Raw genomic sequence first — 25,232 nt, 5'->3', positions numbered from 1 at the left:
AATCTAAGACCTACTAATAGTACTAAATGCAGTAATCATAACAAGAACAAGGCGTAACAAAACGTAACATTAAATCAGCATGTCCCGACACTTAGTCAAGTCCTAGAAGTGTCCCAGTATGAATGTAAGTGTCCTAAATGATGTATATACTCTACATTTAATGTGAAAGAATGTCATCAATGCATTGGTTCAAGAAGTCTTTGCGATACGTCAAGTCTGCACGAGGGAAGCGAGCCGCCATAGCCTCACGAGCTGTCCTGAAGTGAAGTTAGTATCAGGCTGTAGTCAAGTATTGGAAGACAACGAACTTCTTTGTCACAGCCATCAAGTCTTGTGTGCTTAAAAAGTTCCTAAGCGCGTTGTACAACTCGTCATCCGAGGGGTTGGGATTCATGTTAGGACCGGTAAACACAGTTGTAGCCATAGATAACGTAGACGTCCTCATTCCTCCGCTTAAAGGCTGAGGAGGAACACCCAGGCTCTGGGCGGGGGACATGGAGCGGTTATTGAAGACTCCAGATGTCATTCGCGAATCAGGCGGTGCCATGCCATACACGCTCCCATGTGGGCCCGAATTGGTCGGAGTAAACATGTTGATCCTTTCTTGCGAGGGTCCTCTCCAGTTGGCCATCTGAGGTGTTGGGCGGTTGGCGTCAGATACGGCACGAGAGCTCGGACGTGAAGGCCCTTGTAGGTTGTGATGTGAAGAGTTGCTATGTATCATGTTTGTGTCGCGGTAGTAGTCATGGTCTCCTGATTCAGAGCGACCATACTCGTAGACAGACGGGCGTTGGGAGCCTGACGGAAGACGCGGCTGAGGGGCGGAGAGATACGCGGAGCCTGCTTTGTTGAAATCAGGAGGCAAGTCATACGACTGCCTGGATTGGCTGTCACCCCACGTTTCAGCTTCATAGTCTATACAGATATTAGCGGGTAGCAGGAGTAAGAATACATATTGAACGTACCACTAAACTTCTTGTATGGAATCATAGACTCATTGAACTTCATGTCGTCGTTATCAGCAATGACCTTCTTGCTTCCGCCATCATCAAGCACGACACGAGTGTTACCCCAACCGAACTCATCCATCCGCCAGAATGAATATATGGGCAGGAAGAAACTGTAAACTGGGTATCTGTAATGACAAAAAATGAGATATGAATCTGATGCGGAACAGCTTAACTCACGAAATGATATAGACCACCATCCATCCAACAAGCATGAACTCTCTTCTGATAATGAAGATAAGAGCCTGGGAAACGACATTGTAAATTACTTCTCTTAATTGAACGACACACTCACCTGAAGACCATACACCGCTGCTAACATGATTATGGAAATCAAAGGGAACGGAGATTGTCCAGTAGCGACCTCGACAATCAGCCAAGCCAACTAAACACAACATTAGCTGGAATTCGGTAATAGAGAAGAGGTCGTAGCTCACGTAAACGACAGTGGAAGGTAATATCTAATGAAAAACATCAGAAGTCGTACGTCGACGCTTTGAAAGGATCTCACCAAAGTACCGATCAGATCGAGATAGACGAAGAACCTCATCGAGAAACAACACATTCCGCAGAGATCAGGAAGAATAGCAAGCTCGCACAAGTTGTGAACGGTCGAATTGATCCAACGTCGGCGTTGTGAAAACAGTACCCTCCAAGATACTGGTGCCATGGTACGCGCAATTGCATCCGGAGTGAACTTGGTCTTGAAGGTGGGGAAATGTTTCATTAACAGCGTCGTCAGAAATCGATCTTCGCCGAGGGAGAACAGGTTCTTCTTGTGCAGGGTGTCCACGTTATCATCTGCATATTCATCAATCACACGGTTGGAGATGATGAGCGGTCGGCCTTTATCGTTAGTGCGGACGCGGTAGAGGGTAAAACATCCAGGGAGACATGAGACTGAGCCGAAAAGACTCTCGAAAGCTTTGGACAAGTTGTGCGAGATGTAGTACTCGTATACCTATGGGTACATTAACTTGAATACACAAAACGCATAAATGTAAACCACTTGCCTGGATCATGGTCCACCAGGATCCCTCCTCATTCTGCAGTCTTGTTTCACCACATATGCCGATTATGTTGGAATCTGATATCGAGGCTGCCACAAGACGGTTAAGAGATTTTGGAGTCACAGACTGCGAAAAGATGTCAGAGCTTTGCGGGATAGCGAGCAGCATAGCGTACCGTGTCTGCGTCCACAGTGAAAATGTACTCGTAGAATGCAGGATCAATCCCAATAACATTCCGCATCTGATGATAGATATCGAGCTCTAGCGGGGACATGGGTGCGTTGAAGTGCACCCTGTTCAAGTACTGCATCAACAAGATTTGACTGTCACGCTTGCCACGGTTGCCGGGTTTCGAACGTTCACTTGGCTTCCCGACCTTCACAACGACTACATACCTGAACAAAAATGTCAGCAATGACTTCATAGTTACGGAGTGAATGACGTACGGAACAACATGGCCTTCATATTCGTACAATCCAGAGTATACCTTGCCATAGTTGAGCTTCTGCGAGCCCTCTCCGATTGATCTATACATCAGGGGCTCAGGATCCTTCGCTGGGTCAACGCCAAGGATATCGAGTACGATGGCAGGCGTTGGCCGTTCATTACCGCTCCCGATAATGTTCCCATCACAAATGACAAAAATCAGCTTCCTCTTGTCGTCGTAGTCCAAATTGGCAAGTGAGTCAATCGTGCGGCGAAGGGAATCCTCTCCTTCCGTGTAACAAGGGACCTGGCATAGCACAAACTTGTCCAGTAATTCGGGGAAGCGCTTGGTACTGAGCTGGAGTGCAGCAAGGACTGTATGGGGTGAATACAAGCAAAGCTTCAGGTAGGAAAGACGTACATTTCAACGCCATCGAGGCCATGAGGACACTGGAGAACACAAGCAAAAGGTAGTTCTGCACTTGGCATCTAGGAGTGTACCGGAAGTCTGTCTCTCCATAGTAGAAGGCATTAGAAAGACAGTCCATATTCGCTGTACTGTTTTCAGTACCCATGGCAGCCAAGACTTGATTCAAAGCAGTAGTGATGTCCTGCCCGGCTTGTTGCTCAAAGACAGCAACGAGGGTCGGTTCAAGGAAGCTGTACTTGGCGACATTCTGGTTGACCGTGTTCATGGTGTAGACATAGTCCGTCAAATCATAGATGCTATTCTCATAAATCGCCCAAGTTCTGCGGAGAAAATGAGTGAGGTCACTGAAGTAGATTGAGTACGACTCACCGTGAATTCGTGGAGTCAGATGCATTAGCCTGAGAAGAGATATCGCTTGGTTCCCAAACCAACGGACCAAGATAATACTGGTCGATCTTTGGTTTGAAGGTCGCAGTGTACCAGTCCTGGTTGTCGAGAGCTGTGGGAGTCGTTGGAGCATTGGCTCCAGAGGAATGCATAGCTGTCGGGAACAAGACTTGATCGTTGAGCGAAGGAGTGATTTTCATTGTCGGGTCGCTGACAAGACCCGCACATGCCACATTTAAAGGAGGGGGGAAGTAGGAGGTCATGTCGGTACCAGCGAGCCCCTGCAGGGTGTTCTCACTATTACTTGGCTCTCCCACAATGTCACTGTGGTCACCGAGAACGAAATTGGAGACGTCGTAGACCCTGCCTTGAATGGAGACGTAGTAATTATTGTCAGCTGTATATTGAGCCACTTCATCTGTCGTCCACGCGTCCTTGAAGTTCGGGCAGAGAATGACACCGAAGGCAATGATGTAAAATAGGATAAGGCCATTTCCGAGAAGGATGAGGATGCAGATGGCCAGTTTCTCTCGCCATGCAAGGCGGACGTCGGGGCGCTTCATACGGCCTAACCACGACAACAGGAAATCGGGAATAAACCAGGTGAAGAAGTAGACAATATAAAGCCAGTAACGTCGGGTGCGAGTAGTTGGCAGATGTTCCTCCGACATTTCAGGAGCATTGTCCGCGGCTAGCAAGGCAGCATTGGGCATAAGGTGAGGTGCCGCGTCAAAGTTTTCGGGCTTCGCATCCCACATCGTGGAACTGGACTCCTCGCGGTAACTAGGAGCAGCAACATGAGACGGTGCGTAACCATCGAATGCAGGCGTTTTCGGCTCTTGGAATGGTGTGGCATGCGGTTCATCAAAGTATGTCGATTGCTGCTCATCACCAGGGTAGTCTGTGGCATCATCGAGAATGGGGCTCTCGTCCTCTTGTGAATCCTCACGAGCAAGCTTCTTCTGCTCTTTTTCCTCAGAACGTACAACATCTTCTACCATCTTCCATGCCGAGTACGATAGCCAGATCTTCTGGTTCCCCATCGCAAAATCTATGCCCTCTCTCCAGCCATTAGATTGGGCGCACTGACGAATGCGCTCAGCATCTGATCCGCGCATAGAAGGACGATATCTGTCACAAAACTCTGCCTGATCAAAGTCTGCAACAAACTCAACCTGCTTTCTTGACACAATAGCCGGGAGTAACAGAGCCCTGATTTGACTTTTGACACGACGCCGGTCAAGGGAGTTAGATAACCCATTATCATTGGGGCGAATGCACGTGATAGTCCACATCGGCACATTCTCGATGTTGGACAAGACATTCCAAAGCGTTTGATTGAGCTGCGTAGTGACGGGATAAATTTTGGACGGGTTTAGGCGAGGGTTCTCATCTGCACTGTTTCCTAGGGGAGTGAGCGTACGAAGAGGGCGGGAAAAGATTTGAGCTTGGACGATAGTTTCTTCATCGCTCTGGTGCTTTTCCGTAGACAAGCTGGGACCCGACATGAGTTTCGCGACAAATACATCAGTTGAGCTGCGAAGAAGAGTGACGAAAGCAGGGTCAAGTAGGTCTGCGTCCTTCTCTACGAAGTTGGTGATGTCGTATGAACAGGGACCAGCATAGTGGTTGATCCCGAAAGTTCTCCTCTCGTCTGTGGTTGGCGTTGCAATGAAAGACGCGTGCACACCAAACTTGGCACCCAAATCCCGCAGTAGCTCATCATTCCGATGATTCTCATCCGCACGCCGCGACTTGAAGGACATTGCGGCCTTGTCGACGACACCCAGGAGACCACCAGGTTTTCGTGACGTTGCCTGAGTGGTGTATGGGCCCCGAAGAAGCTCGGCACAGGCTGAGTTGTCCATAGCAATGACGGCCGGTAGTGAGTTCCCATCAGCAATTATACGATTATTAAAATCGGTGTTATCGTCGAGAATGTTCCGAAGGATATGGAATTGCACGAGTTCGTCGGTGAAATTGATGCAGAATTCATCAAAGCCATTCTGATGAGCGGAGATAAGGGGGGTTGAGGAACTTGGCCCTGAAGGTGCCCGCGTCTGATAACCTGCTTGGTCGAGCAGTACAATACGAGTGGCGGAACATGTAGGGTTTAGAGAGGCAGGGGCTAGCTTGAAATTGGCAGTTTCTACCACGAATGCAAACATGATTGCATAGAGATCGCGAACTAGCTGGTCTCGCTGTGCCGCACTTTGCTCCGCATTGAGTAGCACAGTATACAACTCCTTGCGTACATAGCTCGTCTTGTACGTCAACGTGTCGCTGAGTTCTTCAGGAGAAACGCCCAAAAGCTTTGCCGCCTGTTGGAGAACTGGCACGTTAAGAACATATGCAGAGACGTCCTGAGCATCAGCCTCCCCGAATTGGAGGTTGCCGAGCAGCAGGATGGCAGCGAGCACGCTAAATATTGACGAAACGTGTTTGGACTTGAAGCCCAACGTTTTGAGGGCGTCTCGCAATCCATCCATTGCGATACCATCATCACTGAACGGGCCAGCAGGCAAGAGGTAACAACCGGATGATGCCAACAAGGCATAGTCCGAAGGACCTTCCAAGCCCATGTAGTCACGCTCCGCTGGTGTAGCTCCAGCAAGAAGTTGGTAGAATACATGGTAAGATCTTTCTTCATGCGACAAGCGAGTCAGGCGTGACTTGTCCAGCCCAAAGGCGATGACCTTCGCAGCGCTGATACGCCCGCGTTCATTGAAATGGAGCTCTGTGTAGCGTGTGTGTCGTGAGGCATTTGGGTTCACAAACGTTTTTGCATTTCCGAAAGACTCAAGGAGCAATGTGAAAGATTTGATTTGCTCGACGATTTTGACCTCTCGTTTGGAATGAGCTGAAAGGCGCAAAATCTGTTCCACGAGCAGGCGACTGCTTGCGGTTTTCCCTGATCCTGAGATTCCCCTAACAGAATTATGCTATAAGCTCCAGTTTCGTTCGTTCGATGCGGGAGTAACTCACCGAGTGACAACTGCTTGAGACTCGTTCCTCCTTCTCATAAGGAGATAAATTTTGGCCGCTTGCTCATATAAGTGAGGCTCAGGGGGTCTCTGAGAATCTGCTAAGCCCAGCTTGGTATCCTTGTAACATCTCTCTTCGTACTCCTTCGCGCTAGCGTCGTTAACGTTGGTGAGTGTTTTGTTGGGATTGACTACCACAAGGTTTGTGGATCCGAGTCTAGTGTATGGTAAATCAGCGCGAAATCGAGCTGTGAGAACAGCAAGGATGGAATCATCTGTAGGATGAACGGTGGCAGGTGTAGAAGACGAAACTAGGTCTGTGAGCTCGCCAGAGCTGACAGCTTGTCGCACGAGATTGGCCGAAGCAGAGGCCATCGTGCTGGGAGGTGAACAAGCAAGGAGTCGTGGGGCGGAAAGAAATGACAACTAAACATTCCAGTCGAGCCGTCGGCATGTGGACTGACTGCGCCTCCTTCGATGTGAAGACAACGTTATTCTTGGACATCTCCGTCCTGGGCGTAGCCTAGTAAGCGCATATGTTTCAACCTGTGGGGAACTTCGCTAATTAGGGTTTCCGAGTCGTGTATCACAAGTTCACATATGTTGACACCGGCTTTCAGGAGGACACGCTAAGAAAAGCGTGAGACCATGATCTGGTCTAGGGTGTTGGGCACAGCTTAATTGCCAGGGAACCGGGGACAACAGTGCAAGTGAGCGGCCTGTCCTGGCCGACAACCTTGAAGTTTGTCAGTCAGCTTGACGTTAAACAGTTTCAAGACTACATCCGATGTTATAATTGCTACTAGAAGACGAATGTCAGTACCCTGATTTGTAGTCCTGCGGCAGGGGGGCCACAGGTAAAAAGACCCACCAAAATGTAAACTAGAATGCAAAGCAGTTGCCCTAGTTCCTGCAAGATGATCGCGTTCACAAAGAACATGCATGCACTCTGCACACCGCACGATGTACAGCGCAGACTGTCTAAAACAAAAGTTTTGATCAATCATGATGATACGGTTGGGAAATCTCGTGGGAAACATGACCAACCGTGCTACTAGACTAGAATATACTATCCCTTACGCTCTATTCGTGACGGTCCACAATTTCGTGATTTTTGTCTGCAGCACTCAACTTCAATGTAATTACTTAGCTACTTCACTCAGTATATTCTATATACTATATACTAGCATATTCCAAGTGGAACGAAACAAATCTGTTGAGAAATGGTGGAGATCGTGTTTTCAGCGTGACAGCAGCCAAAATCACGATTTCAGTGTCACCTGCCGAGGCTGCCGACGTCGGACATTGAATTTAACAGCGTGTTTCATTGCAGCTGCAATCCGTGAGCGCGTGAGCAAGTAGCGAGCGCTGAGCTGGGCTACCACATCCACCATATTTTTTTGCTCAACCCGCGCATCCGAGTCCGAGTCACGGACTTCATAATCCATCTACTAGTATGCATCAATACCCACATCCACATACATTCCCTCAGCAATATTTTACACATCATTAATGATTGCATTTAGTTCTATATAATTTTTCGGTACATACTGTAGCTCACAGACTTATAAGTAGCGTCCTAATCAATCACTGTTGAAGTTCACGAATCCCGAATCACGAATCACGAAGATTCTAACGTCTGCCGAGCGGACTGTAGATTCGGCCAGTGTGACTGTCCGTTACTATTCGTGACCTGAGTGTGACTCACGAAATTGTGGACCGTCACGAATAGAGCGTAAGGGATAGTACGACTCGGGCGCCGGGTCCCTCAGATCCGAACAAGCAGTAAAGCACCCCTCCAATACGAGCTCATAAGGAACACGGTCCCAAGTATCAGTTTAGGATCAGTATCAGCGTGCTTCGGCTCGTACTTTTCACCATGATGGATGGTGTGCGGCCGTGTGCCTGGCACGAGGCCTCGACGCACTCAGATCATCCAGCCCATATCTCATGGATGCACCCCTAGACCTTGCTGTCGCGCGTTTTCTTCAAGATAATCAGCATGGAGCCTTCGCGCCAGCCGGATGGACCTTCACGTGTGGTGACTATGCACCTCTGGAGACGCTGACTGGCAACTTCAAACTTGAATGGCTGGTGGACTCGCGTGGGGCTATAGATTGGGCGACCGTGGAACTTTCCAAGCTCTCTACAGAACAATATAAGCTGGTGCAAGTTATGAATGTGCATTCAAACATGGTTTCGAGAAGCCTTGTGGAGCACAAGCCTGTGTGCGCAGTAACTTGCAGTACACGAAGACGCGGCTTACTCATGCCAAGTCCAGCTTTGCTGTGAGTCACGATTGCATATCTGAGAAGCTTCTGAGGTAAGGGCATCCTTTCTGAACCGAACCCTAAACCATCCCACATTTGTGTCTTAGGTTTTGATATTTCAGTTATCCCCTTGCAATAGAAAGCACTACTCCACTTTCACATTATCATCTTGTCCACCTTAGTACCGGCTGTACATGGCATTTCTCATCTCACAATCATAATTCACAGGTTGGCAACTTCGCTGCGCCCAGATGTCTCCTCCGAGACCTAGAAACGATTCGTGAGCGATTGATTCTCGCTTGTGAATATATCCTCTTGGCGAGTCAGAATCAAATGTTCTCTTGCTGTATAGTGCGAAAAACACTGTCGGAAATGTCGCAGCACTGATACTGAACTCGCAGTGTTGATAGACTTGTTGGACAAGCGACAATTCCACCATGCACGTCTTGTCACACTCTTCCCAGCATCAGTCTACCCGCGAGGAAGGCGAACACCCGATGGATAAGGAGCCTCGCCCTTTAAAATAGACCAGTGAAGTCACACAGACAAGTACCTCATAGACTCCACTGGACATTCGACAACCTCTGTCGTACGCCACTACTATCTTGGCCTGATAATGTGGAGGACATATGGATTTCAACATGGCTAGACGGAAACTTGTGAATGGACGATATCGTTAGGTGGCACGAATTTAAAGTTCAGCTACCAGATAATTTTGGAATGCCGGTGGGTATCTGACTGAGAATTACTTGGTAGGATGTTACACGAGCCCTGCAGTTTTCCCTGGATGACATCCTTTTGTATCTTCCGCTCGGTGTTCCGCAGTATCAACTGCTCTTAGAGTGACGCGACCAAGGTCGACCTTCATCCCCGGGTAAGTTAGGTCCCGTCTAAAGTCTGACTCGCTCTTACCAATCAGAGACTGATCAGTGCCAAGGAACCTTACAGTGCAATTATAGAAATTTGTCCGTTATATCGACACGGTCTAGACTTTTAATGCACGGCCGGGTCATTGTACCTTCTCATTGATGACTAGTGCGTACGATCGGCCTAGTTTCCAAAGGAAACGCTTCGATTGACCTTGATCCCGCCAACGTGATTTATGGTTTAAATCCCCGAGAAGAGATCCAGTATCATTGTGAAGGACATTTGAAACTCGACAGTGCGCGGACAAGTCTATCTTGAGTCTAACACCTTCAATCCAAACTGACCCCGATTTTCGATCATAATCCATTCCGAGATGAGTAAGAAAAATATCGCCATCATGGAGTCTAGGCTTACAAGTATGAGAGTTAGGTTTGCATAGAGTACGCCCGCTGTTTCCAAAACGATTTGAATGGGCCTTGATTATGCAATACGGCGTACCAAGGGTGCTCCAAGCAGGTGGATTCGGGATACGGCTCCTGACATCTAGCACATCCAAGCTCCCCTTTCCCTCCGAAATTCCATAACATATACTTGCCTCCAATCGGATGCGGCCATGAGGGCTTTCGTGAAACATGGACACGGCAGGCAGGATCGATGGTGCCAGAACCCCGGAGACGACCGAAAGATCATTGTATGACTTCGCGATGTTTACCCACGTCAGGCAAGTGCTATTGAAGAGGTCCATAAGCAGGGTGCCTTGAGAAATCTTATCGGACCCTGCGGTAGAAAAGGGGACCAACGTGAGTATCTAATCTATGTTAGCATATCAGTAGACTGACGTGAAACACTCGAATATGCTTCTGTCCAATAACCCACTTATCAAGGACGTTTTAGCTTGCTGAAGGCCAAATAATGCATATATTCCCACTGATTCGCTGGTTTCCGTGCGACGTTATGATCATGACGCCTTCGTATCACGTGAATGTGGAAACGAGTAGCAGAGAAGATCCCATGTTCAGTAGACGGGCGGTTGTTTCGTGGGGTAGGTTCAAGTATACGACAAACTTGAACATAATCGGGATACTCTTTCCTACAGAGAAATTAAATCAAGGGTACTGACGTTCTCCGACATTACAGTGATCCATTGACTTCATAAAGCATCGTTCGAACTTCGTCGGCATGGCTCAACTTGGACGCAGCCAATAGCCAATATGGCGCCTCCAAAACTTGGAATTAGATCGAGGGCGCTGATGACGATAAACACTGACAGTTGTCTAAACATTATTTGCCCGAATCGCCATGGCTCAATGCAACCAATGGCCAATATACCGCCTCTAGCATGGGATCCACCATCTCTCGAAGTGCTCTTACTCACACGAGTCGGGACTCCACACAAGCGACTTCCTGGTAAACGTCTGATCTACATCCACATGGACACATCTCGAGAGTTAACGTCATTTCGAGCAACTTTGTTGCATTATTATCAAACGTTCAAATGTGCTACCCAATGGCCTTTTGGTCGCCGTCAATCACGTGGTCACCGGCTCCGCGGTCAACCCGTCCATACCATTCTATTCACGTTTCAAATAATATCGGAGGTAGGTACGAGCATAACTGAATTGTTTTGTTTTGAAATGCGAGTGAGACAGATAGCGGGTCATCAACATCAAATGCAGTGGAAACAGATATTGTGCTCCACTGGCAATGATTTGGCCATTTCGACAATGAGTGTGCTTCTGACCGGCAATCACAATCATGCGATAATCAGCAGCATCTCACTGATTAGTACACGATCGAATTGCACGAAGCCGAACTGATGTGTATGAATAACGAAAGGCCACGGACAAGAACGGCTATCGCGAAGATGTCAATAGTCGGAGGTGATGCGCTCGTTTGAATCGATTAAATCTTTATGGCGATTATCCGGATCCTGGATATCGATGGCGAGCCTACAGTGCCAGTGACATTGTAAGTCGAGAAGACCTGAATTTTGGCCAACTTCTTGGGTTCTTGTCAAATGTTGGAGCTGTCTTGATCTGGCTGCATTCTCAATGCATCTACCCCTGTTGCGATAGTATCGAATGGAATCCGACTCGGAATCTCGAAATCGAGAGTTACTGATGGGCCTTTGATAATTTCGAGAACCACCAAGGCGGTGTGGAAGCTGTAGGACCTGGAACAATACATCAGATATGGAGGCCTGAGCGAACACAATTGTTCATTGTACGACATTGAATGGATAGATGCCACGCAATGAATGTTCTTCCTAAAGCAAAAGCTCCACCGTCGACCGATGATCGGTCGGATCCAGACAACGAAAACAAATATAATCGACGGAGCGTAACCTGACGTTCCTTTAGAAGAAAGCTAAATGTTCTCGACAAACTCTAACGTATGAACTTCCAAGAAGCACCTTAATCTTGGTGAATGCGGGGTAATGTACAAGGGTGATGATGTTTACGATCACATTGTTGACAGCCCATGATTATCGATCATGGATCAACATGCACCAGGCACGCCGACTCTCACCGGGATTGATGCAAGTATGCCGCCCGGTAAAGTGCACGGGTCGGATGAGTGAAAATTCGGAAGTACGGCGGCCATGTAACAACGATGTAGTAAAACGTTGCCTCATTGACCGGAGGTTGCGGATCGAATGATGAAACATGCAAAGGGAAGCCGAAACTAGTACTAAATCAGCGTAGGAGGAGAGAGAGAGTTGGAGAATCCGACGACGGTAGTACTACTTAACAGGTCTCCGTAGGGTCGCAATATTCGCCGAACGGAGATAATAGATCTAGAACTGCCCGTGGTCAGCTGTGTGGCGCTCCAGTGGTGGTCGTGATGCGGTGAGTACGCAATTACATCCGGATTCAATCCCGAGTGGTTTATGGGTTGAACTGAAGGTTGAAACGCATGTTGAGTACTAGAACAATGTGAAACAGTTATCGACATGACCGGCTTAGTAATATAAACCTCGGGAATTAGCGGTTAAAAATAATTTTAAAAATGAAATATTAGATAAATTAGGCAGTTCACCATCTATGACATCGGATCTCAACACCGTCGAATTCTGGGGTTGCAGGGATATTGCCGTGAATCGTGTGGATAGACATGCCAGGCAATCTCCTACAAGGAATCTTCTGCTTGCTTCCCCTTTATTTCCTGCATTGACCTGTGGACTCTTTTACTTCGTGTTATCCTCGTGTTTTCAGCGAGGCGGTCTATGTGAATCACAAGACCCACAAGTCTTAAGCGTAGCCAAAGCGTTTTTCAAACACACACACATACTTAATATCTCCCTCTCTCATGACCATCCGCTTGTTGGAACCATCATCTCCTTCTCAATCTCTCTCGACGATCTCAAGAAAGCCTAGCTCGCTTGCAACGACTTCTTCGAGAACTTGTGACTCTGCTACACCTACGAAACGTCTCCCATCGTCTCGAACACATTCGCCACGAGGTCGCGTCTGCACACCGAATAAACTGACTCCCTCTTCCAATTCTCAACCTACTCTCGCAATGACTATAATTGCTCCTAGTGCTCGCACCCCTCAGCAGCAGGGCAGTTCCTCACACATTCAAAGACCTCACTCGCCTCCTCCCCGACCATCATCACGGTCAGAGCGTCTGCTGCGAGACACCCTCAGGAAAGACAATACACTTCGTACAACTGCCACATCCCGTGCACGTTCCCGCTCGCGGTCATCGTGCAGTGACTGTGATGATGATAACTTATTCCAACCCGTCCTGATCTTTCAACCGTCCGAGTCACGCAGGAATAGTGCTGCTTCCACCCGGAATTTCAGGTCGAAAAGTTTTTACGTTCCGAACGAGAACGAAGACTCCTCATATGCTCAGCTACTCAGGTCGAGCTCAGACTTGGATGCCAAGGGCTACCCTATTGCTCCTATCCAACAAGAGAAACTGGATGAATGTCTTTCCACATCATTACCGCGCTCCTATGTCATCGGAAATGATGCAGCGCCGCATGAGGCTGTCCTGAGATCACGCCTAGAACGCGTGCTTCATAATGGAATGCGTGAAGAGGAAAGGCGAATAAAAAGGTTGCCGGATGAGGAGGTAAGCGCTCATCATGTACGATACACGCACCCCTGATTTAAATGCTGATATGTAATACCCTGTGTAGTCTTCATCAGCATCTCCACCTTCATCAGCACGCTCGCTTTCTAATTCATTTACGCAATCTCAATCATCTGAGAAACCTCGTGTGACTGCACATGCTGTGGAGCCCTTGATACTGCCATCCATATCATCAAAACACAGCCGGAAGAATAGGTATTCGCAGTCGACTTCTGTAGCTTACTCGCAAAAATCACCACGATCGCAATCGCAAGGAGAGACATCACCTTGGATGACGACACCCCTCCCACCTTCACCATTCTCGACTCCAACAAAGAAGTCGCCTTCTTCACCATATGCCACGCCCTCACCGCACTCACCGAACCCGGCGATTTTCTCGAGCTTTTCTCGAGCTGATCCCCATATACCAGTGACTCCACCGCAGTTTGACCTGCGCGCGGCATCACAAGCTTGTAAGCAGGTATCGGGATACGTGAGTTTTGCAAGTGTGGCTGGCCTTGGTGCACCGCCTGGTGTAGGCGATGACGAGGCGAGCATAAAGGAACCGCAACGTGGCCGTAGACGCGGGCGGTGGTGGGTTTTCTAGATTGCATGTATTTGGGATGGATTTTTTGGTTTCCAGAAAGAGGACGGTCGCGATCATATTGGACGACATCCTGAATGCGAGGAACGAGACTATGTTATGCTAAATTAATCTTTTCCCGACGGTTTCTGGAGGCTTATGCCTAGTATGCCCGCGTATTCATGGACGGGTGTGTGCTACGTTTATGATGTGGCGTTCTTTGTACACTGTGTATGATGCTATAATTCACTTCAGATATATAAAAAAGCGTCGATTGCGCGCTGCGTAGTTGACAAATAGCTAGGATACCCAGATTTATAATGCAATAACTGAAATCAAGCGACATTTGCAGTGAAGACTTGGCAGTCGTCGAAACACTGGCTACTTATATATACGAATCTACTGCGGAAATCCGAGGCGAAGTACGGCTATCGTTGGGTGAAACGTATCATTTGTAGTTGTCCAACAATCAGTTAACGATTCAATCACTGCCACGTCGCTTCCGCATGAGGAACCAGCTCATCGCTATCATAAAGACGATGTGAAGAAACACATCGTACTACAGTTATGTGTCAAGTTAGATTATGTCTGTGTACGGCAGACTCTCTGCAAACAACCGACATATATCATCATCCGCTAGCAAGTTCGAGTGTAGCTCTCTGAGTAGTAGAAAATAGAACGATGTTATTATTAAGTTTTGGCTGTCCTACACAGCCTTGGGTACGAGTCGCCAACCAATGATATGCACATATATAGTCCGAAGATTGGGATAGCGGCGGAGAGATCCATTACGCCGTATGCGAGTATGGCACACGCTGAAACGTAGTCGCTTGAGAGCTGTGTAGTTTCAACACAAAGTCAGTGGAGGACCGTGGGTCAGGCTGCGGAACTCCCTACCAACCTCTAGGCACCTGGCATATTATTATTTAATGATTCCGAGGAACGGCCAATGACATCGATCTCGCGACTCCATGCGATTACATACATGCCATGATGCCATTTCGATCCGAGGCGTTTGCAGTTTGAGGTACATCACACCGGCGTCCGCAGCCTGGCGTCCTTTTGACTTTTGAGGAGTGAGTGAGGATCTGATGTCACACGACGTAAACATTTGAGAATCATGGATACGTTGGAGCGTGTTAACTCCACAAAGGATGTGGTGACGATGGCAGATATTCGCTGGAAGGTGGGAGTAGTTTCCAAGTAGTTTCCAATGTGGAGCCGAGTCATTATGGCACTCTGGTGATTGGTCCCTGACCTTGGAGCCAATCTGGAGCTCCATAGAAGCGCGAGCTATATTGGTGGTCAATGGATAGCGATAGCGATACACACCCCTGTTAGTCAGCCAGCCATGGGTCCTCCCGTACTGGCTGTGCGCTCGGTTGCGTGTAGTTATGCACTACGACACTTTTATCGATGTGTGATACTGTGCAACTCACTGTTTAGTTCATGCAACGCTCTTGACCATTGTTACTAGTATGTATGACAGTCATGACAATGTCACGATAATGATTGACAGGCTCACTTTTGCCACAAACTGCTGGGATGTTCTCGATTTCAGCCAGGCCAGTAACATTGGTCCAGATCATCATCTGCAAGGCACGTATCGCTTTCATTAGTCTTGAATCTGGTACAAGAGCGTGAAACCCACTTGTGACAGGTTTCAAATTCCGTTGACTAAGGCACGGAGTAAGTAGTCGTGCTGGAATGAATGTATAGAAGCTCGTATCACTGACTGTGCTGCAGAGTCTCCGGGAAACACGGCGTCGGAGAGAACGCCTTGCCCAGAACTTATACTTGTGCCTTGATTACATCAAAAGGCTCATTCAGACGGGGCCGGAAGATCGTGAAAGGGAATGATGAAAATGTGCGGCTTCGACTCCCAGCGAGGTTTCACCGGTAGCAAACAATCATTAATCAGGTATGAAGAACGGAAGCCGACCTGAATTGCCAACCGAGTAAATGAAGTAGTCAGATCTCTGCGACGACTAGGGGTAAGCAAACTCACGCATAGCAGACTCTTGCAATCGAGATTATAGTAGATGTCGGTTGAGCCGGTCATTCGGTAATGGACGAAGTATATGTGCAGTTCCGATACGAGATCCAATTTGATTAGTATTGACACACAATGCAATAACATTCAGGGGAATCAACGCGTACGGTTTGGTTCGAGTGTGGTACACCGAAATCTAGAACAGGCTGCGGATGGTATGTGTGCCACAAATGCAGACTTGCAGTTTCTACATCTGTATATGAGATGATCAGCAACATGACACCATATGAAACACAATGCTAGACCGCAAGGCCGCTCGACATAAGACAATGGCTGCCATTCGCTTCCTCATGACAGGACCTAGGTGCTACCTAGCTTGCAAGTAAGTGCTTAAGATCTGAGACACGCGGTTATCTACTTTCGCCAAAACTTCGATAGTCTCCCACTGTAAATGTAATTCAAGGGTTTGCATAAATTAATATGAAGCTAAGGAACTCACCCAAAGTCTCTCTGAGAACGCTTTGCCCTCAGCGCTTAATAGATAATCACATTCCTCGACGATCTCACAACTTGACATATACTTGCCATGGAGATCCTGCGCGTTTGTTGCTAGAGCTGCATAAACAAGATTACGACTGCCCATTTCTGACGTTCTTGCGCGAAGAAGCCACTTCACGAATGCAAGAACCATACGTAAGAGACGGTACTTTTCAAGTTCCCGCAGTAAAGACGAATGGCAAAATCCCGGATCAACAGCAGTGATGACCAGTGGAGTTGGAGAAGGAAGCCGGGCAGCAAGTCCGCGCACGAATGCGACCTGGAGCACTATGAATCCGTATTTAGTAACAGTGGAATCATTTTGCCAAATCACGACATACTTTTCGTCAGGTTGTACCTGGACGCCCTGTACCGACTCAATAAGGGTTGCGTGGATAAAAGAAAGTACCAACCCAGACACCCCCAGTTTCTCCGCACTGATAGCCCCTAATACATTATCCCAATTTCGTGAACGCGTCAACACGGGATCCGCAAGATAATGTCCCAAACTTGACACCAGGACCAGTCGGGATGGATCTTCGCAAGTCGCCGAACGGAGCAGAAGAGGCAGAAGGAGAATGCTCAAAAGGGCCATTGAGAGATAATTGACTTGTAGCCTTTTATTCATGTGAGCAAATTGGAATTACATGTGGCGCAAAACTAAAGCACAAACATCATTTCCCAATCATCCTGGGTTCGAGTATAAACTGGTTTGAATGTGCCCGCGTTGGCGACGAGGATATTCAGGCGTTCCGGCCCTTCTGCGTCGAACCTGTCAACAAAGGAGCGGACATTGTCAAAAGAAGACAGCTCTAGCGGCCACGAATCAAGGCTAGCTGGTTGAGTTCCAGAGCAGCGTTTGCAGAGGACTAAGAGCACACGCGTGACTATTTGCTAATGTATTTGAAAGAACATTGCACTTACTTTCCAACGTTTGCCTGCACTTCATTGTGTCTCTACATGTTGCAATGAGCAAGCTGGGCTTCTTGTTCGCGACATGGACCGATGCCTCGAGTCCTAATCCAACATTCGCTCCAGCTATGACGACTGTCTTTCCGTGAACAGACTCGTTTGGAAGGGGAAGATCTCGCCCTTGTTCTCTAAGGAAACTCCAGAAGCTCAACTTGCCCATAGGGATGGGTTTACGCTAGCTGAGTGTCAACGAGCTTCCTGGCATCTTGTCACTTTAAATGGTTGTTTGAGGCGCTATTTCGCGACCAGCTTAATTAATAGGCACAGTAGATGCAGGGACATATGAGGATGACTTCGCGAACATAATAATAATATGACGATCCTGAAGCTGAAGGTTCAAGTAATCATAGTAAGTTACGATATTCCGTGTCGCACTCACATTGAACTATGTTGAAAGTCTAGTGGATGTCAGTTGCCTCAAAAAATAACGACTGAGGAACGGCGAACAGATCTGTGTTCATGAACGGTTTGTCTTTTGTCAGATAGCTTGTACTCTCAGTAGAGGGGATGATCATGTCGCAAGTATTGGGTCGTAATTATTGATTATTACGTAAGTACATAATAGCGGACTTATAAAAACAAATTGCGTTTGACTAAAAAAAATTGAATTGTGGAACTCGGTTTTTCAGCGGGTGAGTGCGTGGACCGACCTTATACAAGGCCAGATCGGCTTATCCGAGCCCCTCAGGCTGGAGCTGCATGGGCAAATGCAACATGGAAAACGAGATTTTAGCCCCACCGTAATCCGATCACGCGAGGGTGTCTGGGTATATATCCCGACGTGGTACAGACATAGGACCTATTACAGATCAACATACACGAAGTTCGGGCGTCTGGGAGTCGCCGCTAAGACCACTGCTAACCCCGATGTAAACTGTCCTAACCCGACCCAATGCCGCGGCAGCCTTGAGTTTTACTTTCTTTCCACCGCGTTGACACTTGATATCTACCATTTGAAAAGACGACATCTTCACAACCCGACCCTCGAGTTTATTTGAGGTGAGTTCCTTTGTTTTTTTTTTTCCCTGCCAAGTCCTTTCAAAGTTTGAACAGCCTGAGAACCATCATGCAACCTCGTAACAGCTTATCACGTTGCCCACCTGTTCCAGCTGCCTTTGAGCTAATCGCTCGCGCGTATCTCAGCGGTCGCGAGGTGACGTTTCTGGTGCAAGTCGCGGTTCTTGATGACTAACTCAGCTGCTTGCCAGTGCCACTTATTCAAGGAAAAGGCACTTTGAAGCCTGAAGCTATCAAGGCCACAATTTCGACCGTCGTTTTCTTCATCGTTATGTAGTACTAACTGGAAGAGCTGCTCTTTTGATCGAAATTCATTTATAGCTCATATAGTCATTCCTTTGGGTCGAACTGTTGGGCGGTTGTCAAGTGCCAGTCAGCACTTTCCACTATTTATGTTTTCCTCTTCTGTTGATGCATTTACTAAGCCCAAAAGCAGGCTCTGGGCGACAAGGTCAGCATCAGATCTATCTGATGAGTCTGCTTGGCAGATGGGCTTAGCTTACTTGATCCAGTCTGATATGTTGACAGGTACATGCACAATTTATCACTCTTTGTTATCTACGCTTAGGTTGACAAATAATGGCCACTGGCGTCGAGCAAGGCCCCGGTTTTAGCGGGGAAACGGTAAGTTTCCGCTATAAGTTGGAAATCCTGATCCAATCCCCAGCGCTTGGGACTAGTTACACGGGGAGCGGGAATTCCTGTAAGCACCTATATTTGCCTGATACAGAACCGCCTTCCTCAGATAAAAGTAGACCACATGTTGCTTAATTCACTTCCGATCAGGGATTCCTCCCCAATTATCTGCTACTTCTAGTTCAATGCCCCCATGGGGATGACAACTCGTTTCCGCAACGGAATATCAATTGAAACTTAATGCATCGGGCATCGGGCCATGATACGCCAGAATGAAACAAACTGATATACATGACACAAAGTTAGTTTCTATATAACCTTTGGTGCATTCGTTTACATAGGCCGTAAGCAGTCGGTTTAGCGACGCCTAGTGGTTTGCGCGTGCTGGAGTCTGCTGTAAGTGAGGTAACGCACGTAGTACCTTAGGAGCCGATGTACTTCGGAAGGGCAACGCCGCAAGGCGCCCACTTCCTGTTCATTTCGGGTACGACGCGTTGACGTTTTAACATTGCATTCTAATAAATACACGCAAATATGCTGTTCTATTGTATTTATACCGTAGAATGCATTGCCATGAGGTTCAAATCATGGCCCAAACACTTGCACTCGCCCTTCTATCGCTCGTGTCGTTCGTGGTAGTGCGATCCTTGCAAAGAAGAGAGACACTAAAGGGCTTCCTCTACCCCCTGGTCCTCCACCTCTCCCCTTTGTCGGAAACGTGGTCGGAATTGACTCAGATCATCCATGGTTGGCGTACTCAAGATGGGGATCTAAATATGGTGCGTATAGAATCACTATAACTGCTTGGTGTATGTGGATGTGCTGATTTGCGAGATAGGGGAAATCGTTTACTCTCGACTCTTCAGTCAGGATATCATAATCATCAACTCCGAAAGAGTTGCGCATGACTTGCTCGACCGTCGTTCACAGAATTATTCCACGAGACCCACGGGGGTCATGCACGTTCTTGACTTGTGAGTCCCTTCTATCGCTTTATGTCCTTATTGTTCAATGAGTCTTAGTTTTGGTGTCGAGTTCTCCTCCATCTTTCTACCCTACTCGGACAGGTGGAGACTTCGTTAGTGTATCCTTTCGAATTCTTTTATCGCGCTTATAATGTATTTACAGATAGGCGAATTTTCCATCAGGCCTTCCGTTCAGAAGCAGCGTCATCCTTCCGTCCGATTCAAATGCGCAACGCCCATCATTTGATACTAAATTTACTAGCCTCTCCTGAGCCGTATGGAACCCATTTGCACACGTTAGTAATATCTGTTTCATGTGTCATGCGGCTAAACCATACTTTCTACATTCTAGCTTCAGCACGTCTATCATCATGTCAGTCACGTATGATTATTCTACAGCGCCTCTCGATGATCCTTTCATTGCGCTTGTCGAGCGTTCACTTGAAATATCTGTAAGAGAACTCAGGCCTGAGGTCGCAGCTCTTGTAGCAGAGTTCCCGATATGTACGTATTATTCAGTGACGCTGACTTCGCTCAGCTGTAGTTCTATTCTAATGCACTCACAGTGGAAAAACTTCCTTCCTGGTTCCCCGGAGCGGGCTTTGTAAGGGGTGCTATACTCCAGAGATCCCTCGTTCCCCTGATTGTGGACACGCCCTTTGAACATGTGAAGAAGAACATGGCAAGTGCCGAGTGCCTTTTGATCTGAGTATTATTTAGATGAGGCTGATGATGATTCTCAGGCTGCGGGGACGGCTGCACCCTCTATGGTGTCGGATGCATTGAATCGTATGCAAGATAAAGCAAAAAGTGAAGAGGAGGTCGCTGTTCTCGAGAAAGCGATCAAGGAAGCTAGTTCATCTGGTTATGCAGGTTCGTGACGAATTTGCAATGATCACGTATACTTTTGACTTATCTCTATTTTCTCCGTGCTTCTAGCTGCCTCAGAAACTGTATGCTTAGACGTGATTTCTATTTTAGCTATCTTGCTGACAAAAGGCATAGACGACGTCCACTTTATACGTTTTCCTACTCGCGATGGTTCTATATCCTGAGGTGCAAGCACGTGCGCAAGCAGAGATTGATTCCATCATTGGAGAAGCTCTCGAAAGATTGCCCGACTGGGATGACCGGGCTTCTATGCCCTACATCAATGCCGTGATACGGGAGACACTGAGATGGTTCCCCGTCGTCCCTCTGGGTCAGTGCCATTGATTCCCCGAAACTTTTGGTCATTGACAGTCTGGATTTTAGGCGTTGCCCATGCCACGGTAAATGACGACGTCTACGAAGGCTACTATATTCCAAAAGGTCAGTCTACAGACTGAAAGCCCTTTTCCCGCTCTAAACTCGTTTGTCCAGGGGCTACCGTAATGGCTAACACATGGTGATTTATTATATCAAACGAACAAAGATCAAACTCTAATCGTTTTCTCCTATCTAAGGGCTATGGCGCGCAATCCAGAAAAATATCCAAACCCGACAAGGTTTATGCCCGAGCGCTACATGTCAAAGGTCGCCGTCGAAGAGTCATCAACGCGTGACCGTGATGATATTTCCTTTGCATTTGGATTTGGAAGGCGTGTTTGGTACGCAATTCGAGGTTTTGCAGATCGATGGTTTTGCCTCACCTTTTAGCAGTGTTGGAAGACATGTTGCAGATGCTTCCTTATTTGCTGCAGTTGTGAATATTCTAGCTATCTTCCGGGTGGAACGTGCACCAGGATGGAATGTCGGGCCTGATGCTGAAGGGGTGGAATGGAGTGGAGGCCTAACAACGTAAGTCATCCTCGGGATTCATCGCAGTTTATCTGAGCCAGCCAATGCAGACACCCTGTATTCCCGTGCAAATTTACCCCTCGCCATGCGAAAGAAAAGGTAGCACAGTTGATGAAAACGCAATCCTAAGAGCTGTGCAGGTGGTCTACTTGGACCATGGGTCTGGGGTGAATTCATATATTACCTTATTTAATTGTGGCTGAATGATCAAGTCATGCGGGAAACATGAACGATAAAGAAGGTTCCTGCCAACGAAGTTTAGCTCTTCCCTGTAATAGCTCTCGTATGATTTGATGCAATTCCTTATTGACAACGTACCAACACCTGGACAGGTGCAACGGTTGGTTGCAATGGGCTATGAAAATATTTCGAATTTCCACAAAATATTGCAACAGGAGGTACGCAAACACGTAGCACCCAAACCCATTAATATCTGCCGAAACACGCACGAGCCGAATGCATATTATATTCTGTCGTTCAGTCACATATGAATACTACATAGAAACGTCAATCCGTCGACAAGAAATATTGACCCATAACCCACTAACTGGGACTTAAATTAAACCGCTCCTGTCCATGGAGATAGGGCGATTACCGGTCCTGAAGGTCGTTCAGGAGACGGAGGATGTAGAGGACTGCGAAAGCGATGATCAGTAAACACAATCTCATAGGCCCGTCGAGATGACGTACAAAGGTTGATAAAACTAGAAAGTAGGCGTTTCGTCAGCTAAAAAAGCGTGATTACGCTAAAGGACTTACTCAAGGTACAAACTGATGGAGCCCATGATGAACTCATCAGGTGAGAGGCGCTTGTTGATGTTATACGTGTCGTAGACGATGTAGCCGCTGAAGATAAGACATCCACCAATAGCAAATATGATGTCCATCGTGCTACTGAAAGGGATAAAGATGCCAACCATGCCGGTCATTACTGCGGAAGAATATGAATTTCAAGTCTAGATATGAAATATGACGCATACTCAATGCGACTAGACCGCCAAAAAGCCAGGGGCCGAGACCGGAGAAGTCATACTGAACGATCATCATCAGAATCGAGTGGCATTAGATCAATTCGAAAAGCATACCTTCGACTGGAAAGTGAACAGAGTCAAGCCCAAGAATACACCGAGCGTGATCAGTCTGACAAATTGCTCAGCCTTGAGCAGAACGAAGAGATCGATCGGAACATACAGTGCTTGCAGAACAATGATGTTATCAAAAAACGCAGTTACGACGCCGAGCGTGAACGCTTCCATTACCGTAAAGGTGGACAGCAGTACCAGGTTAAGGGGATGGCTATGACGCTTCCAGTACAGCAATCCAAGGTTGATTAGGGTACCAAAAAGGGGGACATAGAATGACCAGGTGCTGAGAAGCATCATAAGTAACCCAGCGGTGCTCCATTTCAAAGCATGAGGACATACTGTGTTGTAACCCAAGTTATAGCCTCAAATGACTGGGAGATTCCGCCGGCGACAACGCAAGTGGCGAGCTGGAGATGAACGTGAGTATATGCTCGGAAACCAGTGCAAAGCACTCCGTACAATCTGGCAGACTGTAGTAGGCAACTTGATGAGCAAAATCTACAACAGAAGAGACACATGCACATACACAGAATAGTGTAAACCTTGCGAACAAATGCGCTTCGAATTTCCTGAGAGCTCTCAGAGACTGTAACGCCGTACTAGCAGAAGGAGTGTCAGGAGAGCCATACAGATCATAGTTTCTCTTTGAAGATATACCTTGAAGTCGTCAGGAAGGTCGCCTTGTTGAGGCTGATCATAGATCCCACCCCCCGGGGACCTGGAGCGACCGAGCAACGGCGAATGTACATCGTCATCAGAAGTAGGAGCAGGCTTTCTAGACGAGCCTGACGGTAAGTACGATGGTGGTGGAACTGGGTACTGGCTTGAGCTCATTGCAGAGAGAGATAAATGGTGTGAAGCAACCACTGCGGCAGAGGCTGATGAACTCAATATGAACACCCAAACCTTGCTGAATAATAAGATGTGGCTGTGCTTGTCATCGGTTTGAGCACCATTTGCCAAGCTTACTCGTGGCAGTATTCGTGATAGGTGGCAGACACATTTTGGTCATTCAATATTATCCGGCTAGACGATGCAGTGATATCCGATGATACAGCCCAATGACATATTTCACCAGATTCTCCAAATCTCCTTCATGTACTTCCAACCGCTCACTGAAACATTATCCGAAACGTGTCAGGCGTGGGCAGCTTGAGGAGGTCCTGGGTCATCAGAGATTCTTGCAGGATCAGGAGCAGCTGCGGGCGTGCTGGTCGGACTGGGAGCAGGGTCAGCTTGGGAGTGTGCCACAGCTTCCCCTGCAGGAGCACTTCCGGAACCGTAGTCTGCGTTCTTGATCGCCCGCTCCATGATCACTCCTCGTCCGGTCTTCTTCTGCCTTCTAGAGATCGGCGGCTTCGGCTTCTCGTGCGGCTCAGCTAGACGAATGGACCCTGGCCCAGTATGACCAAGAACCATCCGTTGATCACCCTCGCCAACCTTCTTTCCTTGGTAAAGTCTATTGTGTTGGTGGGAAGGATGTGATATGTGGGGGATGCCTGCGGTGTCTGGGAAGGCACTGCGTACCGCGAGGTTGGAGTTAGGCATGGCATGGACGGCATGGATGGTGGCCGTGGCGAGGGCAGTAACAAGAATGAATGCACGCATGGTTTGATGAAAACGAGGGTGAAATGGATTATAATAGTGGAGTGAACGTTGAAGACAAGATTAGGGTGGGTAGAAAGGTTCAGGCTGACCAAATTTTATGTCTCCGGCCGGGAGGCTGACAGGCATCCGCATCAGCCTAGGCTTGTGAGGCTGACATTTTTGGCCGAGCAGTAGTCTGCCGCACCCTGTGCATATTGTTATTCATATCATCTAACTCAATGTAGAAGTGAGAAATAGGCCACCGACGACCTGGCACGGTGGAACAGACCACCGAATCACGGGTGTTCATACAAGTCCGTGGGCTCCCAGAACTGAGCTGCGGTACAAGTAGCTCCTGAGGCCAATGGAACCCCGGATCGCCGGACGGTCATTGCGGATCAGTCACAAGCTCTGCGTTTTCAGCAGTGCAGGTGAAAACACAGAGCTTTTAATTGATTCCTGACCTGTCATCAATTAAAAGTGTTCCTCAACCCTGTCAACAATATACGTCACATGCACTGCACTAGATGAAACCATTGGATTACCGATGGTGGAAGTTTGAAGAAAATACCCGGAAAATGAGGACAAATATGGTACTGGTACTTGCCACGAAT

The 25,232-nt window shown here is 47.7% G+C and overlaps 8 protein-coding genes across 8 annotated transcripts; 3 read left to right on the top strand and 5 right to left on the bottom strand.

Annotated features, from left to right (window-relative positions):
* Nucleotides 1–9: 9 nt before the first annotated feature.
* EDB93DRAFT_161555 (glycosyltransferase family 2 protein) lies at nucleotides 10–6,770 on the bottom strand. The gene is made up of 13 exons (XM_041455555.1): nucleotides 6,246–6,770; nucleotides 3,243–6,188; nucleotides 2,865–3,193; nucleotides 2,464–2,818; nucleotides 2,193–2,412; nucleotides 2,021–2,143; nucleotides 1,519–1,968; nucleotides 1,445–1,468; nucleotides 1,303–1,392; nucleotides 1,188–1,252; nucleotides 966–1,135; nucleotides 309–915; nucleotides 10–257 (listed from the first exon to the last, which is right to left on the bottom strand). Exons 1-13 carry the CDS (start codon nucleotides 6,617–6,619, stop codon nucleotides 158–160), a joined length of 5,853 nt encoding a protein of 1,950 aa, XP_041309978.1. The 5' UTR covers nucleotides 6,620–6,770; the 3' UTR covers nucleotides 10–157.
* Nucleotides 6,771–9,450: 2,680 nt separating this feature from the next.
* EDB93DRAFT_1132299 (uncharacterized protein) lies at nucleotides 9,451–10,158 on the bottom strand. Its single transcript, XM_041448993.1, has one exon. The coding sequence runs from the start codon at nucleotides 10,124–10,126 to the stop codon at nucleotides 9,524–9,526; it is 603 nt and encodes a 200-aa protein (XP_041309977.1). The 5' UTR covers nucleotides 10,127–10,158; the 3' UTR covers nucleotides 9,451–9,523.
* A 67-nt stretch (nucleotides 10,159–10,225) lies between these two features.
* EDB93DRAFT_161419 (uncharacterized protein) lies at nucleotides 10,226–11,296 on the top strand. Its single transcript, XM_041455554.1, has 2 exons — nucleotides 10,226–10,423; nucleotides 10,478–11,296. The coding sequence occupies exon 2, from the start codon at nucleotides 10,593–10,595 to the stop codon at nucleotides 11,196–11,198; it is 606 nt and encodes a 201-aa protein (XP_041309976.1). The 5' UTR covers nucleotides 10,226–10,423; nucleotides 10,478–10,592; the 3' UTR covers nucleotides 11,199–11,296.
* A 1,394-nt stretch (nucleotides 11,297–12,690) lies between these two features.
* EDB93DRAFT_1267984 (uncharacterized protein) lies at nucleotides 12,691–14,546 on the top strand (the record flags this gene model as incomplete). The annotated part of the gene is made up of 2 exons (XM_041454273.1): nucleotides 12,691–13,464; nucleotides 13,532–14,546. 2 exons carry the CDS (start codon nucleotides 12,691–12,693, stop codon nucleotides 14,069–14,071), a joined length of 1,314 nt encoding a protein of 437 aa, XP_041309975.1. The 3' UTR covers nucleotides 14,072–14,546.
* Nucleotides 14,547–16,407: 1,861 nt separating this feature from the next.
* Nucleotides 16,408–18,069, bottom strand: EDB93DRAFT_1267952 (uncharacterized protein; the record flags this gene model as incomplete). The annotated part of the gene is made up of 6 exons (XM_041454272.1): nucleotides 17,502–18,069; nucleotides 17,251–17,464; nucleotides 16,991–17,194; nucleotides 16,919–16,944; nucleotides 16,540–16,865; nucleotides 16,408–16,485 (listed from the first exon to the last, which is right to left on the bottom strand). The coding sequence occupies exons 1-6, from the start codon at nucleotides 17,707–17,709 to the stop codon at nucleotides 16,408–16,410; spliced, it is 1,056 nt and encodes a 351-aa protein (XP_041309974.1). The 5' UTR covers nucleotides 17,710–18,069.
* A 1,720-nt stretch (nucleotides 18,070–19,789) lies between these two features.
* Nucleotides 19,790–22,049, top strand: EDB93DRAFT_1336017 (cytochrome P450; the record flags this gene model as incomplete). The annotated part of the gene is made up of 15 exons (XM_041455318.1): nucleotides 19,790–19,837; nucleotides 19,858–19,981; nucleotides 20,041–20,176; nucleotides 20,225–20,280; nucleotides 20,331–20,463; nucleotides 20,520–20,671; nucleotides 20,734–20,849; nucleotides 20,911–21,040; nucleotides 21,107–21,120; nucleotides 21,173–21,368; nucleotides 21,422–21,478; nucleotides 21,530–21,554; nucleotides 21,613–21,756; nucleotides 21,809–21,946; nucleotides 21,974–22,049. The coding sequence occupies 15 exons, from the start codon at nucleotides 19,790–19,792 to the stop codon at nucleotides 22,047–22,049; spliced, it is 1,545 nt and encodes a 514-aa protein (XP_041309973.1).
* Nucleotides 22,050–22,495: 446 nt separating this feature from the next.
* Nucleotides 22,496–23,865, bottom strand: EDB93DRAFT_1223267 (inhibitor of apoptosis-promoting Bax1-domain-containing protein; the record flags this gene model as incomplete). The annotated part of the gene is made up of 8 exons (XM_041451175.1): nucleotides 22,496–22,877; nucleotides 22,927–22,978; nucleotides 23,032–23,086; nucleotides 23,138–23,314; nucleotides 23,371–23,438; nucleotides 23,491–23,501; nucleotides 23,558–23,630; nucleotides 23,689–23,865. 8 exons carry the CDS (start codon nucleotides 23,863–23,865, stop codon nucleotides 22,702–22,704), a joined length of 789 nt encoding a protein of 262 aa, XP_041309972.1. The 3' UTR covers nucleotides 22,496–22,701.
* A 303-nt stretch (nucleotides 23,866–24,168) lies between these two features.
* Nucleotides 24,169–24,639, bottom strand: EDB93DRAFT_1102213 (uncharacterized protein; the record flags this gene model as incomplete). The annotated part of the gene is made up of 1 exon (XM_041447181.1): nucleotides 24,169–24,639. The coding sequence occupies one exon, from the start codon at nucleotides 24,637–24,639 to the stop codon at nucleotides 24,169–24,171; it is 471 nt and encodes a 156-aa protein (XP_041309971.1).
* Nucleotides 24,640–25,232: the final 593 nt, after the last annotated feature.

Source organism: Suillus bovinus (genome assembly GCF_016758785.1).
Source record: "Suillus bovinus strain UH-Sbo-P2 chromosome Unknown EDB93scaffold_13, whole genome shotgun sequence".
Lineage (NCBI taxonomy): Eukaryota > Fungi > Basidiomycota > Agaricomycetes > Boletales > Suillaceae > Suillus > Suillus bovinus.
Note: the sequence above shows the minus strand (reverse complement) of the source record. Positions and strands in the feature narration are given on the sequence as shown.

Excerpts from the sequence above, each read along its gene's own strand:
- EDB93DRAFT_161555 (XM_041455555.1), bottom strand. The coding sequence starts at position 6,619 with ATGGCCTCTGCTTCGGCCAATCTCGTGCGACAAGCTGTCAGCTCTGGC. Across the intron at positions 2,144-2,192 it reads TCACTGTGGACGCAGACACG|TCTGTGACTCCAAAATCTCT; the intron begins GTACGCTATGCT and ends ATCTTTTCGCAG. Across the intron at positions 1,393-1,444 it reads TACCTTCCACTGTCGTTTAC|TTGGCTTGGCTGATTGTCGA; the intron begins GTGAGCTACGAC and ends TGTTGTGTTTAG.
- EDB93DRAFT_1132299 (XM_041448993.1), bottom strand. The coding sequence starts at position 10,126 with ATGGACCTCTTCAATAGCACTTGCCTGACGTGGGTAAACATCGCGAAG.
- EDB93DRAFT_161419 (XM_041455554.1), top strand. The coding sequence starts at position 10,593 with ATGGCGCCTCCAAAACTTGGAATTAGATCGAGGGCGCTGATGACGATA.